This window comes from Belonocnema kinseyi, chromosome 5 (genome assembly GCF_010883055.1).
Source record: "Belonocnema kinseyi isolate 2016_QV_RU_SX_M_011 chromosome 5, B_treatae_v1, whole genome shotgun sequence".
Lineage (NCBI taxonomy): Eukaryota > Metazoa > Arthropoda > Insecta > Hymenoptera > Cynipidae > Belonocnema > Belonocnema kinseyi.
In genome coordinates, this window is record NC_046661.1 from 142,077,285 (window position 1) to 142,095,941 (window position 18,657).

Below are 18,657 nucleotides of genomic sequence, written 5' to 3' on the forward strand. Positions count from 1 at the left end.
GAACACCAACGCCCTCTGAAGTAGGAAACCTTTTTATTTGGTTCTGCCGAGATAGCAACTTGTCATTTGGACACGTCGATTTAAATTTTATTTTTCTATTAAAAATTTAACAATTCTATTTTTTGAGGAAAATTAATCTTGTTTGCTTGAAAATTCAGCTACTTCGTTAAAAATTCTTTTTTTTTTTATTCAGTTTTTTGTTGTTGACGATGATTTTAGTTGAAAACTCATCAGTTTGCTTGAAAATTTAACTATTTCTTTAAGTTTTTTTTTTTTTATTTAAATATTATTTTCCTGATGGGACTATTCAATTTTTGGTGGAAAATTGATCTCGTTTTGTTAAAAACTCAAAGATAGAGGTAAATTTTGTTTCTAGTTGAAAATTCAGCTACTTCTTTAAAAATTCATGTCTTTTGTTGAAAAATCGTATTTCTTCACTAGAAAATTCCAGAGTAGTCCATTTCTGCTGGACCGCATCTTTGACTAGTTTCCACATCGCGCTCAATAATAAAATAACTTGAAAAAAATCAGTTTTTTCAATATGTTTATTCAAGCAACAGCAAAAAAACAATATATAAGTTATATAACATATATTTAAAAACATTAAATATATTTTGAAAGTGAAAATTCTTTGGAAAAGACTGAAATCAGGAGGGGTCTTTGCGACTTTCTGCAAGTTTATAGACGCAATCGTATTCTCGACTTGACCACATCGCCTCTACGAGAATTCCCAATTTTGCATCTTTAGAATTCATCTGTTTCCAATCCAGTAAAATTTGGTAAACAATCTACAAAAAAAGTTTATTTTAGATTATGATTCTCAGGTTATATTTTTGGTCTTTTGGTACTTGAATTTTTGATAAAAATTTTGGTTAATTTTTTATTTATCAAAAAATTGACTTTTTTTACTTTTCAGAAATACCATTTTATTTAGAATTTTCAGATTTATCAAAAAATAAGGTTTATTATGTTCTGTTATGTGTGAAAAATTAACGTATAATTATTTTTAATTGATTATTTTAATTTGTTTTTCATTTTTGTTTTGTTTATTGTTTAACTGATTAATTCAATTTGTTATTTATTTAAACATTTTTAATAAACAAATTCACAGTTTGGATTTTTCAAGGAATAAGCTCAATTTAGTTAGCAATTCAACTATTCTGCAAATTTTCAATAATTATAAATTATTTAAATAATTTTTTCGAACAAATTTAGAGTTTGGTTATTTTTTAACAAATTTGTTCAATTTTGTTAGGAAATGAACTAAAAATGACTTTTCAATCTTTCTTTTTACGGAATCAACTAAAAATGTCATGCTAATAAATTCTGACTATGATAATTTGCAAAGTCACAATAATTATTAATTATTTAACCAATTCTCATCACGAAATTCAGAATTTGACAATTTTTCAAATAATGCCCTCAGTTTTTTCGCTTTTACGATAATATTTTGCTATTATAATTTGCAAAATCACAACTCTTATTAATTATTAAAGTATTTTTTCTAAACAAATTCAGAGTTTGGGTATTTTACAAGGAATAGATTCATTTTTTTAATTCAATTAAGAATATCTTTCTGATGACTTTTTACCATGATCATTTTGAAATTCATAATAATTATTAATTATTTAACCCTTTTCCAGGCCGAAGGAATTGGGCCAGGGTACAGATAAACTGTATATCATTTAAAGGGTTCGAGGCATCGCTGAGTTCAAATTGTTTATTAATTTTGCAAAATTAATTTGTTTAAACAATTTTTTAAAACAAATTATTGCAAAATAAATTTTTTTGCAAAATTAATATCAGAATTGGATTGTCCGAAAAAAATACGTTGGATATATTATTGTTTTAATTGTTAAAATAAATGTTTGTATTAACAAATTAATAAATAATTAATTTTGCGATATGAATGAATCCTCTGACGACCATAAAAATATGAGTAAAAAACGGGTATGGCACATATTGACGAAGGGGTTTTTTGATGCGCAGAATTCAAATTTGCCATTACTTTTTCAAAATTGATTTGTTTAAACAAATTATTGCAAAATTTAGTTTGTTTTTAAAATAAATACCGGAATCTGATTCTACGGAAAAAATACGTCTGGAATAGTAGTTGTACTTGTTTAAATATATATTGTTATAAATAAATCATTAAATATTATTAATCATTTGTTTATAACAAAATATATCTAAACAAATAAAACTACTATTCCAGGCTTATTTTTTCCGTAGAATCTGATTCCGGTATTTATTTTGAACAAAAACTCAATTTTGCAATAATTTGTTTAAACAAATTCTTTAAACAAATTAATTGTGCAAAACTAATGGCAAAATTGAATTATGTGCATCAAAAAACCCCTTAGTCAATATATGCCATACCCGTATTATGTAAATTGTTTAAATAATTAATAATTTCGGTAAATTCCTCAAGTATTGTATCAAAGAGTTATGGAAAAGACATTCTTAATTAATTCCGTAAATAAAACATGCAGCATAATAGTTTACAAATATCCAAACTCTGTGTGTCAAAAGTGAGTCCATTAAAAAAAAAAAATCCTAATTGTTTAGGAAATTTTTCAAGTAATTGCCAAACAGCATATATTTTTAATTAATCGTAATAAAGTTTTTAATGAGCTAAATATTGCAAATCCCGAAAAAAAACTTTTTTTCTCAGTTTAGTTTATAACATAATAAACAAGCTTTCTAAATTATTCTCACCTACTGGAAATTATTTCTAGATAGTCTTAGCACAGATATAAAACCTTGATTGATAAATCGAAAATTTTTGAAAAACTATTTTGTGCTTCAATAAAAAAATTAACCAAATTTCTTTTTAAAAATCCAAACACACATAATCATTTCAAAATTTAACAGTCTTTCACTTAAAACACTGTCCAAATGGAATTAATAGTATAGACCTAAAATATTTATTTATATAGAAATATTTTTGCTCCACTGAGCGTCCACCCATCGAAATTTTTCCCGGAAGAGATCGAAGGAAGAACAAGGGAGAGGGGAGGAAGAGGGGGAGGCAGAGAAAGGGAAGAGTAAAGGTAAGGTGTCTATTGTGGCGCGGGCATTGGAATGGAGGGGGTGGGTGGTAAAAGGAGCAGCACGAAGAAGGGGGAAGTGTGGAAGAACGGGGAGCAAATAGGATGATCAAGAGAGAAGAGTCAGGGGGCAGAGAAGAGGAGGAGGCATGGGAAAAGAGTGGCCTGGAATGAAAGGGAAATGAGAGAAAGTGGAAAATGCAGTGGAAAGGGGAGGAGGACTAAGAGTAGGGTTTCAGGAGAGTTAGGGAAATAAGTGGAAGATTTAAGCGACCGAATAGGCTACGAAACCTTTTCTTGCAGGAGTATTTTGCCTCATTTTTTCCTTTTATAAATTACCTCATCCATTTCTTCGCTGCGAAAGTTTGCTTGAAACTGTTGGATCTCTCCGTCAGTATAGTTCAATTTTCTAGCCACGTCTCTCCAGCCAGAACCCATGTATCTCTTTATTAGAAGCATATCTTTTTTCGAGATTTCCTCTTTGCATTCTAAAAGGTCTTTTATATTTTTTGGCATAGAAATAACGGTTTTTGATTTAGGAGGAACGGTGCTTGTTTCGGCACCATGTTGAATAATATTACAAGTGTAGCTCGTCTTAGGAGCGATTTTTATATTTTGGGAATGGCTTATAATAATGCCCCCTGCATTTGTTGCTGTAGAAACGAAAAGAATATAATTAATATGTTAAGGAGCCAGGGAGAGGAGAGAAACAGGAGTATATAATAGAAGAGAAAGGGAAAAATTAGGAGGGGGCATGTGAATTTAGAGATGGTGAAGAGGGGATGAGAGAAAGAACGTTGGAAGGTGGAGAAAGGGAATAAGATTGGGCAGTAAAGAAAAAATTGATGGAAAGTGGGAGGTGGAGGGGGCATGGAAAAGGAGAGGGGTGGATGGTGAACAAAAGGGGCGAGAGGAAAGAAACATTCCGGTGGAAGTTGAGCAGAAGAGAAGCAGGGGAAAATAAGTCAGTGGATGGGTGAAAAATCAAGGAAACACTTTTTTTATGTAATTATTTTTTTATTTTAGTTATGAATAATTTAAGTAAAAAATAGGCAATAATCGCTGGATATTGTGTTCACTCTCAAAAATAAATGTTGTAGAAATTGTTGATGCAAGTTGTTGGCTTTAGATTATTTTGCAGTATTCTTAAAACATTATTTTATTTTAACGAAGTACAATTGATGAGAGAAACAATACCAATGTAGTAGAAAAAGATTTGTCAACTATTTTTATTTTAAAATCTTTGCAAGAATTTTTTTAATTTAATTTAATTATTATTCTTCTGTTATTTGCAAACAATCTGTTTGTACGCAAAAATAAATTTAAACAAAATTGTTTGTAGCGGAGAAATAATGTTAGTAATGAATTTTTCAGTTATCCTCAGGAGATGGGAAATTATTGTATAGTTGGCAAATATACTTTAAATAAATTTTATACTCAAATTAATTTTCGCAGTAATAAGAATACCAATTGTCAAAAAAAACATTGCATTTGAATAATTATTTATTCAAATAATTGATTTCTCGTATACAAGTTTTGCTTAGAAAAAGTTTTTTTTTCCGAAACTGTTTTAATTTTAAAAGTAGGATCATTTCAACGATACTAATATGATTAAAAAGAATATTATCAAAGGAAGAATATTGCCAAAAGTTTTAACAAATTTGGTGAGAAAAATGATGTAAAATTGTCTATTTTTTAACTTAAATTATTTCTAACAAAGATAAATTTTAAATGTTTATAATATTTTGCAGCATATTAATTTGGATAAGCTATTCCAATGCACATAATATGCGAAAGAATTTTTTTCAAAACTTAAGAATATAAATGTTGCATTTTTTTATTTTAATTATTTACAACAAAGTAATTTTTCTTTTAATTTTCTAGTATTCAGTATACCTAGGAAACTTTTTCGGTATATATAAAATTAAAATTTCAGAAAAAAAAATGAAAATGGTCTATTTGTTTATTTAAATTAATTATAAAAAACTTAATTTTTCAAATTCTGATACGTATAAGGTATTTATTTTTGTATATTTTGTATATTTTGCATATCTATTCTGAAGAAACATTAAAAACTTCTGCTTTTCTCTGATGATAATACAGATTGATATAAGGTCGAAAAAAATTTTCGCGAAAAAAGGACGAACATTTTGTATTTAATAACATAAATTATGTAAAGAAAAATTACATGTTAAGTATGAACATCATCTGTAGGATATTCAATTTGAGCAGAAACTTTGGCACATAATATTAAAGACAAAGAATCAGTTTTCGTGAAAAAGTTATGGATTTCAAACTTTTGTAATTAATTATAAACAAATTAAGCGTCTGATAAAAAAATTAAAAACACCTTTAGATTCTTCCCCGAAATATATAGGTGCGCCTTTTGTTTCTATTTTAAACCCGTTTTTTAAACGATTACATTACTTTCTAATATTCTGCAATTTTTATAAACAAAAAAGGCATACTATCAAAAAACGAAAAACACTTTTGGATTCTTCTCTGGAATATCTATAGTTGCACGTTTTAAATACATTTATTAAGCAATTAAATAATTTGTTAATGATTTTAGAGCTTGTCGCTATTGATTTCAAACTTTTGTAATTAATTATAAACAAATTAAGCATTCTGTCGAAAAACCAAAAACCTCTTTGGCCTCTTCTCAGAAATATCTATAGTCGAACTTTTTTACAACAACTAAATAATAAAATAAAATAATTTAGATAATAATAATTAAATAATTTATTTATTAAATATTTAGTATTTTGTTTTTTGAGATTAAATAACTTGTTAATAATTTTAAACTTTTGTAATCATTTATAAAAAAATTAAGCGTCCGATCAAAAAATCAAAAACTCCTTTGGACACGTCCCTGAAATATCTAGAAATGTCTTTATTTTATTTTTAAACCCGTTTTTCAAACAATTAAACAGGGTCGCACGCAAAAAAAAATTCGGAGAGAGTTTTAAATTGTACTGAAAAACTTGAAAGTCCTCACAATTTTTTTCACAGGGGGGGGGCGAAAATCGCAGTTGCGTACGACCCTGCAATTAAATCAATTGTTAATAATCTTAAACTTTAGTTATGGATTTGAAACTTTTTTAATTAATTATAAACTAACTAAACGTTTTTGGTTTATTAATCAGGCATTTAGTTTCTTTACAATTAATTTCAAAACTTTGATATTCATAGTTATGAAGTTTAAAGTTTGAAATTATTAACAAATGATGGTTTAAAAATATTTTTTAAAAAAGGCACACCTACTTATTTCTGAGACGAATCCAAAATGTGTTTTTGGTTTTCCGATTGGATGCTTGATTTGTTTTCAATTAATCATAAGAATTTGAAATCCAGAACTGTAGCAAACTTCAGGGTCGTCATAAAATAGTAATATGAAATTTAAAATATCACCTCTTGTTCTATTTGGTTTCCTCGGCTTATAGCCATGATTTTTTTTCTTTCCTCCGGAATCGGCATCTGCGTCGTCATCCGGTTGATCATTGCTTCTGCCGCTCGGAAATTTAATATCCGAGGTCGGGTCGAATTTACATTCGGATGATTCGGATTGTCGACTCTGGCTTGCACTGGAACTCGAAGAAAATCGAGGTCTGTCGCCAGTATTTTTCGAACTTGGACAAACAGTCAGATCAAACCGATCCAGAAGGTCATCCTCGACCGGAGTTCGCGTAGCATCGACGGTAAGTGAATTTTGAAATTTATCATTCAGATCAGATAAAAGAACTGGCACTGACATTTTCGAAAAATTAAAAAATGTCTTTCCAGTTATTGTTCCGTAATTTGCACTTGTTTATTGCACTCAACCTGCTTATTATTTATTCTTTTGATATTCAACACAGTGCAAAAGATCCTATAATCAACAGGTGACCCCATTCGATTACTTTTTCTTTGTATGCAAACAGCTGAGCAACTGATGTGAAGAGGGGGACTGTGATGCAGATAAAAAAATATAGTAGAGAGAACGAAACTGATAAATCCGCGTGCACTTATCGCATCGCAGTTCGTGTCACGTAATGAAACCATTTTGAAGAGTTTTTTTTACAAAAAATGGCGATTAAAAAAAGGCTACTATTATAAATAATTTGAAATTTATTTTTTGTTGCATCTTGTGTACCGATGATAATAATTTAGGGCATTACCTAATGCTCTCGGCAGAGATCATCAGTTCGGGGTTCAAACCCTGTGCCGGTACATTATTTTTTTAATTCAGGCCTACGCCTGAATGTTGAAATTTTAAAAGCAGTTAAAGTTTTTAAATTTGTGCGCTTCCATTTGATATGGATACTCTCAAATTTAAACTTCTGTTGAAATAAATAAGAGTTTTAAACACCTTTATTATAGATTTGGATAAACTTCACATGCTGGTGACAAATTTTCACCTTACGAATTAAATTTGCGCTTATTTTTACTATCATATTCGTAATCGACGTCTCCAAATACGTGGGTTTAATAAAATTCAATATAATCGGAGGTATCTATCATTTAAAGATTAGGTACTTTAAATTGGGTGGAGGAAATTCAAGATGTCATCATACCGAGTTTTAAATAGTGCTACCAATTCAGTGAAATTTTTTGCGCGTGCTGTAAACGCACGTGTTTTAAATTCAAAGTGGGCACAACATTTGGCGACGTCTTTACGACATCTTTACGACATCCTATGTCTATGTCGTTTCTGTGCCTTTGCGATATCGTGAAGACATCGTCAGATCATACGACTTATTTACGATAACGTAAAGACACCTTAACGACATGGACATAGGATGTCGTAAAGTTGTTGTAAACCTGTCGTAACGATGTCGTAAAGACATCGCCAACTTTTGTGACCACTAGGTAGTATAAATATTCAAATTTAATAATTATGATAAATAATTATCGGGAAATACATCAGAAGTAATTTATTAATCCTAAAATAGAAATCTGAAGTAAACAATGAAAAAATAATGCAGTTTTTTGCAAAAAACGGTATTAATTCAGACTGAAGAAAAAACAATATTCTTCATTCATTTTTGGTAATTTTAATGATTTTATTTCAAGTGAAATTGTGAAAAATGAGAAATTCAACTTAGAAACTTGAAAGAGACGAGGTTAATCATTGTGCTAAAAAAAAGTACTTTTTTCGTGTTTTCGATTAAGATTGAATTATTTTTTACCTGCCACTCCGAAATCTTATTTTAGGATTAAGAAATTACTTTTCATGAATTTCCCAATCATTATTTATTATAAATATTAAATTAGAATATTTATACAATTCAAAATTAGCGCGCCAACAGCAACCAATCCGAGCGTACTTGCACAACGCAAGCGCAGTGCTAAGTCGATGAAAAATAACATTCAATATGGTACTTATTTTGCGATTGCTAATAATTAAATATATTAGGGTAATTAAACTTTAAATATATAGTTTTGCTTATTTACCAAGGTACTTATATACTTTTAGTGAAAATCATAGATAAAATGAGATATATCATGAACTATGGTCAACCTAACCTCATTTTGAAAGTAAGAGCCCGAAAACGATTTATGAATCTTTTTCGAATGATGTATGATAAATATTGATAATAAAGTTTTTTTAATATATGTCATGATGTTTGCAAAGTATAAATTTCGCTTGATACTTATTCAGATCATTTCTTTTATTGAAATTTCTATCTCATTGACAGAAGGTCTATCACTCAGCTCGCTGCTGCCACCTACCATTATTCTTGAATCATGAACCTCATTGGACGGGACGAACCTTTATTTTTTTAATTAAATGGAGCAAGGTTTTTGTCTATATTAAATTTTGGAAATTTGTAGGTCTTATAAATTGTAGGAAATTTGTTCAATTTTGTATATTTATGGTAATCTTATAAATTACCGAACAAATTTTGTTGCCTCAAATTTCTGTAAATTTATAAAAATTTAAAATATCTAAACATTTCCAGAAATTTTTGGTAATTTTACATGTAATTTATAATTACTTATTATAAATTACAATGGCATTATAATGGCGTATTTACACCCCTGTTTACTAGTCGCCACCCAGCAGAAAAGTCATAAGACTAAAAGAGACAGAGAGCGGAAACTTGAAAAAAAGCACTCTGTATCTCTTTTATTCTTATAATTTTTCTGCTGGCTTGCGGCCAGTTGACAGGCGTGTAAACATACCATAAGGATCAATTTTTAAGGAGGCTTGTTTTGAATCAATCATACAATTTCCCACATCGAGTTCGCATATTGGTTCGCGACGGATCAGATTTTCCATAAATCAATCGAGTAACTAGTAATAAATCCTGTATAAAATATTAATTCATCTATTAATTAAAAACAGGCCTCCGTTAAATACACCCTTAAAAAACGTGTCCGGAAGTTCCATTAAATCAAGAGAGATATACATATCTTTGTCCTTTTTAGAAAATTGCATTATTTTAGTTATTGGTACTTATTATAGATTCGCTAGTGAGGTGCAACCAAAAATTTATAGAAAAATTCATGCACCCAAAAGAGCTTTTATGAAATTTATTTAAGAAAACCTGGAAATCACCATAAATCTCCGCGAATTACTCTGCATTTATTGAATTTTCATAAATTTCGATAAATTCTCAAAATATAAATAAATTTGAAAAATGTTTGTAAATTACCATAATTTATTAAATTTAAGGATTTTACGGTAATTCACAGAAATTTAAGAATTTTACAAAAATTGAAATATTGCAAAAATTTCCAAAAATTTTCGGTAATTTGTGGAAATTTTACCGATGATTTAGGTAACATAGAATAAAGTACTCAAAATTTAATTTCAAAATCTCCGAATATCTATAATAAGTTCCAAGAACTAAAAAAAATGCTACTGGTTAAAACGAGATAAAAATCCATGTCTCTTTTTCACAAATGGCATATGTTTAATTCATAGAACTTATTATGAATTCGCTAGTGTTGCGAAGAGTGGATATGCAAAATGCATTGCAAAAGTGGATATGCATGCATTACAAAAATCTCTTGAATTATAAAAAAAGTATGATAGAACATTATTTGTTATCTAAAAAGCCATATTAATCCAAGTGTTACATTTATGACATGAGTAATGTTAAAGGAATCTGTATTATCATCAGAGCTAGTTACTATCTATCATTCTAGATGTTATTCTACAATCTGTATTCATAGAAATCAAAACTATCTTCAAATAACCGAACATACTTAATGTCATTTTTGAATAGATGGAAAATCAATTTACAAAATTTTCTCTTTCTGTGGTTCGATTTTCAGTGAAGCGACGTGACAAAATCTTTTTCAGAAAAATAAAATTTGTTAATTTTCAAAATTTATTTTTCATCTGGTCAAAAATTACGTTAAGTATTTTCTGTTATTTCAAGAGTTAACTTGATCGATAGTTTTGATTTCTATTATCACATATTGTTGAATGATATGAGATATCTACACTGATCGATACTAACTAACACTGATGATAATACAGGTTCCTTTGAAATATTAATTTTTTCTTTTCAAACTCAATAACTGAGCCTTTGACTCTATTTGATGAATGAAATATAAAATTTTTCTCATATTTGTATACAAAAAATCCCTTCCCCTTTAACACTTCGTAGCAAATCGCATGACCCCCCCCAACCCTGACGCGTCACGTAATATGTGAACGGTCCCTATAGACAAAATTAGTTTTAGGTTCCCCCGACTTTTTTCTATAATAATAAATATTTTGTCTTCAAAATTTGGGAAATGATAGCGAACATGATAACGGACGTCCCCACACAATTTTTTTTTTTTTTTTTTAATTTAAAGAATTTTTTAATTTAGCAAAATGTGATTAATTTGCATAGCGCTTAGGAATTAGTATCGATTTTTTCAGTGTTAGATTCCCCCGGCTTTTTCCTAGAATAAGAAATATTTTGTCTTCAAAATCTGGGAAATGATAGCGAACATGCTGACGGACGTGTTTGCAGGCAATGAAAAAAATTTATTTCATAAATAATTTCCAAATTATCGGAAAGGCAGAGATGAAAAAAGACGAAACCTCAAAATAATGCACATGCATACAATTTTTATTTAGCACAATAAATTTTTTTGTTATTATCCCTCAAAAAAGAATTCGGGGACGTCCGTTAGATATTTTATAGCATTTTCAATTTCAGTTTTTAAACATTTTCATTTTTGTCGAAAAAAGCCGGGGGAACTGTACCCGATTAACCATACGACGAAATATCACATGCCCTTAAGAAAGCGACATTGCGCAAGCACGAAAAATATATAGGACTTCCATGTGAGTTCAGGACAATTTTTCATTGAAACGTATGTGGGAATAGTAAACATTGACGAAAAAAACTATTTCGAACAATTGGAAGTCAAAAAAATTCCTAAAAAAGAAATTTCTGATACACCAGGAGATAATTCATTGAAAATATAAAAGGTTGGTGCACACAAGAAGTGATGTTTTGGAAAGTGCAAAAGTGACAGTCGGTGCAAATGCTACTTGGGATGCAGTTATTATTTTATTAGATTTTCAAAACCCTGTTTAATATTACGAGAGGGTGACTTTCCCAAGGCTTTATTTAAAAGGCATATTAAAAATTCCGCGAAATGCAGTAACTGGTAAGAGTGATATCTGGGTGAGGTTATGTGCGCACAGGGACGAGTACTTTTTAAGCGCATAAAGGATGTAAATAAAGATACTTATATTTGCTCATTGCATTTCGTGGGAGAAAGTGGTTCACGTATTTATTACAAAAAATTTGTTCACTATTTTCAAATAATATTTCTTTTATTGCACGGATTTTCAGAGAAAAATGTTCAAACTAAAAAAATCGCATTTGCATTTATTTACGTAATTTGCAAGCTAGGTAAATTTCAAAACTGACAACCCACTTATAATGATAGATATCAATTCATTTTCAACTGCATTTCTTTAAAAATGCTTTATCAACCTTTTTTTTATATTTTTTTATTATTAAAATTATTTCACTCTTTTGCAAAACACTATTTTTCCACTGTTGAAACCTCACGACTATACCAGCCCTGTGCATCTCTCCATATTTCAGATTTTAACTTGACCCCGCAACTGTCCTGAGTTGATTAGTTCCTAGTATCTCCAGCGTGGCGCTGGTTGTCCTATCACTCCCTGTTTTTTTTATAGAAAGCAATGGGACTCAATCACTTTTTTAATTTTTTATTAAACAAAATGTTATTTCCATGCAAAAAAATTCTTAAAATTAAAACAATATTACTCATTTAAGGGTATGTGATACTTAGAAAATTATCGATTTTACCAGTTTTAGGTTCCGACGGCTTTTTTTCTAGAATAATCAATATTTTGTCTTTAAAATTTGGGTAATGATAGCGAACATGCTAACGGACGTCCCCGCACACTTTATTTGTGTTTTTTTTTCAAAAAATTTTTTTATATTGCTAACAACGTGTGTATATTTGGAGGTTATGTATGTTACAATTCTTCTATGCGTTACTTCCAAACTGCACAATATTTTTGGCCGAAAACTTTGGACTTCCAAATAAACATAGTAACTAATCTCCCGGAACTAACCTTGTTTGCAGGCAATCAAAAAAGTTTATTTCATAAATAATTTTCCAGTGGCGAAAAATTCAACATTGAAATTCCAAAATTTATCTATCTACATTACCAGCTAGGCTGGTAAGATATTTTATTACACCATGATTATTCTAGAGTGCTTACCGACAGAATCGGTACGATAGAGACCTACATTATCGGAATGACAGAGAGCTAAAAATCACCCTGACCACAAAATAATACACATGTATAAAATTTGGTAATTAGCACAATAACATTTTTTTGTTATTATCCCCGAAAAATGAGTCCGGGGACGTCCGTTATAATATTTTATAGAATCTCCGAATTCACTTTTTAAAAATTTTTATTTTTGTGGAAAAAAGCCGTCGGAACTGTACCTGATTGACAACGCGACGAAGCATCACAAGCCCTTAACATTTCAAAATAGTTTCCAAGTAGAATATATCTTACATTTGAATTTGAATGCAAATCAAGATAGGATTCTTAAAGTTTATTCTCGAAAACAAATTAACAATATTATTAACAGAATGTAAAAAAATCCCGGAGAAAAATTTGAATAGTAATAAGTTTAAACTTACCATGTGAATACTCTCGCTTATGAATATATACTAGATATAATGTATTTCTAATTCAATTTAACTAAATTTACATTTGAAACCATTTTATTTAACAATCAGTGGAAAATAAAAAATAAACTTTCTTTAATTGCTCTTTTTTATCACCATATCCTTTTAAGTCTTTAAAACAAAGATATTAGAACATTGATTATATTTACATCTTGGACGTTTTATAAAATTATAATGTATGTTTGTTCCTCTGAAAAATAGATTTTTTTCAACAATTTGACTTATTGAATAAACTATTTTTAATGTTCTTTACATATTTTTATGTTATATGATCATGAATAAAAATTTAATTCAATTTCAATTAAATTTTATTCATTATATTCAATAGTGTAAGTACTCGCTAAACCCTCAAATATTAAGTTTGAACTTATATACTATTAAAACTTTTTTCACAAAACTATTTATATATTATATTGACACAAATATTACTCACTCCGTTTTCAGATATAAAAAGGATTCTATCTAACTTGTCTTTTTTTTTACGAAAATAACATTTTGTTTATTAAAAAAAATTTTAGAGTGGTCTACTCGCATTGCTTACAATGCAAAAATAGGGAGTGATAAGACAACTAGCGCCGCGCTGAACATATTAGGAACTTACCAACTTAGGACACTAAGGGATCGCCATTTTGTTTTCAGATGAACAGGGCTGCTCTATACGCAGTGTAAGCATAACCTGCATTCCACATGCCGGCCAATAAGTTGCTGCTTTTTCCCTTTGGTGCATTTTTTTTGCATTTCAATCACCTTTTTAACTGACAAATTGTATTTTTTCCAACCTTTTTATGCAATAATTCAGCACCTGGTACATCATTTTCATTCAGTTTTACATTAAAATTAGGTACGATAGTGTACATTTTCCCAAAAATGTGTCCTCAATTTTTAAATGCCCGCTAAGTGTCATGGCGGCGCCTAAGCTTCCGCTTTTAAATGAAAAGCACTATAGACCTCTTCATTTCAATTCAGAAGTTACTAATGCGCAAACACGGCCGCCATGGCACCTCCTGCGAGTTCAAAGAAGTCGGCCCTTTTGACAACAGAGGTAAAAATGTGGCAAATGTGCAATTTTTTAAAGTTACTTTGGATCCCAAAGATGTGTCAGGTACGGAATTAATAATTATAATCATATGATTTATTAAATAACTAGCAACAAATAATAATAGACTATAGGTAAAAAACTAATACAATACTTTTCCAAAAGTTTATTATGATAGGTTTTTATATTTCATATCTGAAGTCTTTTTTATTTGCGTGGGTTAACGTGCGCCATTCTCTAGAAAAACGGGTTCCTAACCTTACTTTCTTCTGGATCTTTTTTCGCTTAAATATATTAAAAAAATGCTCTTAGGAATTTCAATTACATATTAACATAAGCTTCAGACCTTAAATATTTAAATGATATTGTTATAGTGATAAATATGAGTACTTACTTCGCAAAATCTTGAATTATAATTTGGTTCCCATTTGTCGCGTCTACAATTTATTACCCATTTTAAAAGTCTTTCTTTTGTCCTAGCGGAAAACGGTACAATTTATATCCATCTTCGCTTCTATTTTGACAAAACCAGTCCCACGCATCGCCCCCACTTTTTTGTTTTCTTACGATCCGGAGGGGAATTGTCGGTTAAACTAATCCAACAGATGGTGCCACGAAAAGTAGGTTGTAGAATTAATAAAAAATATATGACGTATATTGTATATTGAGGGAATAATTTGGTAAAAAGTTAATGAAAAGACTAATAAATGAGAAAGTGTATTTAATATTATTTAATATAATGTATATATTTATTTAAATTGATCCGAATATCATATATACATTTATACAGTGCAATAATTTATTTATTGCTTTATCTTGAAAGCTTTTTTCTCGCTGCATTCAACCCCTAATAATTTTATCAAAAAATTTTTATTTGAAGGAGATTTTGAATTAAATAGTTAATTATTTTATCGCAAATCTCATTTCTAAAATGAACAGACTATAAACTATTAAACTCTATAAACAAACGTACCGTACTCATGAAGATGTGTAGTAGGAAATTCACTTTTTTCGTTCAGCTTGACGCTCCGAATTTTTGTCTTCTCTATTTGTTTTTTAATAATTTTTCTACTCAAATCACAGAAAAACTGAAGTTTTGTATTTTTGTATTTTGTCACAAGAATTGTTAATAACAGTGGTTATTGTTAACTCTTGTAATATTTTTCTAACTAGCAGTCATTCGTCTAATAGCTTAAAACATTTCCAGTGCAAAAAAAAAAATTCTATGCGAAAGGGCAAACATTTTAAATTTGTTTATCTAATTTGCTTACAAAAATTTAAATTGTTATATTTTATCAAATATTATTAAATATTTATTATTTTAAGGAATACCTGAAGTCGTTCTGGCCATTGAAGGAAATCATAATTTGAAAAATCTCAAATTCTAATATTTTGACACAAAAGTCAAGATCTATAGAATATAATGATCTTTAATTTAAAACAGCAACATTAAAAATCGTAAGAAATTCGAAGACTCTGAACATTTTTGAATGAAAAAAGTGAATTTCCTCCAACTGTGCGTTATGAGTACAGTACGTTTGTTTATAGATTTTAATAGCTTATAGTCTGTTTATTTTAGAAATAATGTTTTTAATAATATAATTAACTATTCAATTAAAAAGCTCCTTTAAATTTAAATTTTTTAATAAAATTATTAGGGGCTGAATGCAGCGAGAAAAAAGCTTTCAAGATTAAGAGAGAAATAAATTATTGAACTGTATAAATGTATATATGATATTTGGTTCAATTTAAATAAATATATACATTATATTAAATCCATTTTCTCATTTATCATTCTTGTCATTGACTTTTTTCCAAATGATTCCCTCAAACATTTTAATTACAATTACCACTACTTTTTAAAAATATTTCCTTCAAAACTTAAAATTTTTATATTAATTCTTCTAATCCTGTGTATGTTTTAAATATTTTTGTCATTGAGGTCTTAAATATTATTAATTTTTTAGTTAGCTACATTAATAATTTCAACAATAAATAATTTTTTTCAACTTTAACAAATAATAAAATCGATAATATGAGCAAAATAAATCACAAAAATATAAAGTTCGAACTGCTTTCAAAATGTATCTCAAAATTAAATTTTATTCATATTAAACTACATATTTTCATGACTTTTACTTTTTTGAAATAATTAGTAATAGTTACTCATATTTTTTCATACATTTTTTTTGTTTTGTTTATTTGCAAACAGCATCAAGTTTTTAATTATTTTTGCTTTTTCTTAATGCAATTCAATGAAAAAGACAGACCTACTTTTTGTCGTGCCATCTGTTGGCTTAGTTTGACCGACATTTCCTCTCTGGATCGTAAGAAAACTACTACACATACACATACACGGTCGTGGTAGGGGGCTGGACAAAACGGAGCACTGCAGCAAACCATTTTTCTTATATTCTAAACTTAATTTTAATTATAAACTAGGACATGCTTATCGCATAGTTTTCCGCGAATTTTCTAGAAACCAGAATGGCGGTTGCTCATTCCTGTCTAATATAGTATCCTACCTAGAGTTCTGAGCCGGTTATATTACTTTGAGAGTGGTAACGAGAATGAGAATATTACCGAGAAATAAATTCTCTGAGAATTTATGAGAATCTGAGAATTTATTTTAATTAATAAAAATTTCATTTTTTCGTTAACTTTTCGGTTGAAAATTCAACTCTCTTTCTGAAAGTTTGTCTTTTTTATTTGAAAGTTGACCTGCTTTAGCAGAAATTAAATCTTTTTTTTATATATAAAAATGCTACTGCTTGGTTAGAAATCAAGCTATTATACTATTTTCAGTACAAAATTGATCTTTTTTGGATAAAAATGCAACTATTTGGTAAAGAATTTAACTGTTTTGTTAAAAATTCATCCTTTTTGGTAAAAAATTCCTCTTTTTGTATTTAAACTTTAAATTTTTTCGTAGAAACTTTTTTTTTGGTTAGAAAAATTCAATTTTTGGTGTTACTGAATTAACTGGAATCTTTTTTGGATGAAAACTTAACTTTTTTGTAATAAAAATTCTTCTGCTTTAAGATCAATTTCATACTTTTGGATAAAAATGCAACTATTTGCTACAGAATTCAACAATTTTGTTAAAAAGTCCTACTTTTTGGTTAAAAATTCGTCTTTTTGGATCGAAAATTCAACTTCTTTTAGAAAATTATTGCTTGTTAAAAAATGCATAATTTGATCGTAAAAACTCGACTAAAATCTTTTTCAACTGAAAATTCAACTTTTTTTTTTAATTTATCTTTTTGATTTAAAACTTCATCCCTTATAGAAGAAATTTCATTTTTTGTATGCAAATGCAACTTTCTGGTTTAAAATCGTTCTTCGTTGCTTGATAATTCAACTAATTTGTTTTAAACATTTGGTAGAATCGCTTTTTTAAGAAATCACTATTTTTGTTAAAGGTTTATATTTTAAGTTGAAATGTTATCTCGTTGGTTAAAAGTTTAATTATCTTGTTATAAACTAATCTTTTTTAATTAAGAATTCAACTAATAGGGTCAAAGTTAAACTGTATTGTGAAATTTTGTTTGACTGTTTAATGGAAAATACTTCTTTTTGTTGTTGTTTAGAATTAATTTTTTAACAGAAAATGGAACATTTCCATTTTTAAGATTGATATTTTTTAGTTAAAAATTCGCGTTTTTTTGTTTGTAAAAAAATTATTTTCTGGTTTGAAATTTCATTTTTTTTGCGTAAAAATGCATGAGTTTCGTGTAAAATTAATTTTTTGTTGAACAGTCATATTTTTTGTTTGAAAATTTGTAAAGAAATTTTGTCTTCTGGTTTGAAGGTTCAATAATTTAGATGAACGTCTATTTTTTTTAGTTGGAAATTCGTCTTTTTGGTTTTAAAATTCTTTTCTTTTGTTGTATAAATTACATTTTTTTTACTAAAATATAAACAATAACACTTTTTCGTTGGTTATTTGTCTTATTAGGTTAAATATTCAACTATTATGTTAAAAACTCAATTATTTTGTTAAAGAGTTATCTTTTAAAGTAGAGAAAACTTCTTTTTTTTAAATAATTCAATGTATTTAAAAACTTTAAATTTTTATATAAAACACTTCAATTCCTGAATATGTCTGAGCTACAAAATAATTTATATTCAACCGCTGATATAGCCTGAACAATAAAAATATTGTTGCAAATCATAAATTCTTCAATTCTCTTAAATTCTTTTAAATTCTAAATTCCGTCATATTCTCGGTTATATAACCTGAATTTAAATTCTCGGGAATTTAAGAACTCTAACCCAGCAGCATTAAGCCAACCTTAAGGGCATGCGACACAGTGGGATTCCTACATTACCAACCTCTTTTTTCCATTGAACAAAATTTTTTTGTGAACCATAGAACTTTTTTGGTAAATG

General features: G+C 28.5%; 2 protein-coding genes across 2 annotated transcripts in view; one reads left to right on the forward strand and one right to left on the reverse strand.

Moving 5' to 3' along the window:
• Nucleotides 1-527: 527 nt before the first annotated feature.
• LOC117172339 lies at nucleotides 528-7,033 on the reverse strand. The gene is made up of 3 exons (XM_033360147.1): nucleotides 6,462-7,033; nucleotides 3,390-3,703; nucleotides 528-788 (listed from the first exon to the last, which is right to left on the reverse strand). Exons 1-3 carry the CDS (start codon nucleotides 6,802-6,804, stop codon nucleotides 648-650), a joined length of 798 nt encoding a protein of 265 aa, XP_033216038.1. The 5' UTR covers nucleotides 6,805-7,033; the 3' UTR covers nucleotides 528-647.
• Nucleotides 6,647-18,657, forward strand: part of LOC117172338 (EH domain-containing protein 3) — a 47,909-nt gene continuing 35,898 nt past the window's right edge. The window contains exon 1 of the mRNA XM_033360145.1: nucleotides 6,647-6,748. The gene's annotated coding sequence lies outside the window, so the exon portion shown is untranslated. The remainder of the gene's footprint in view (nucleotides 6,749-18,657) is intronic.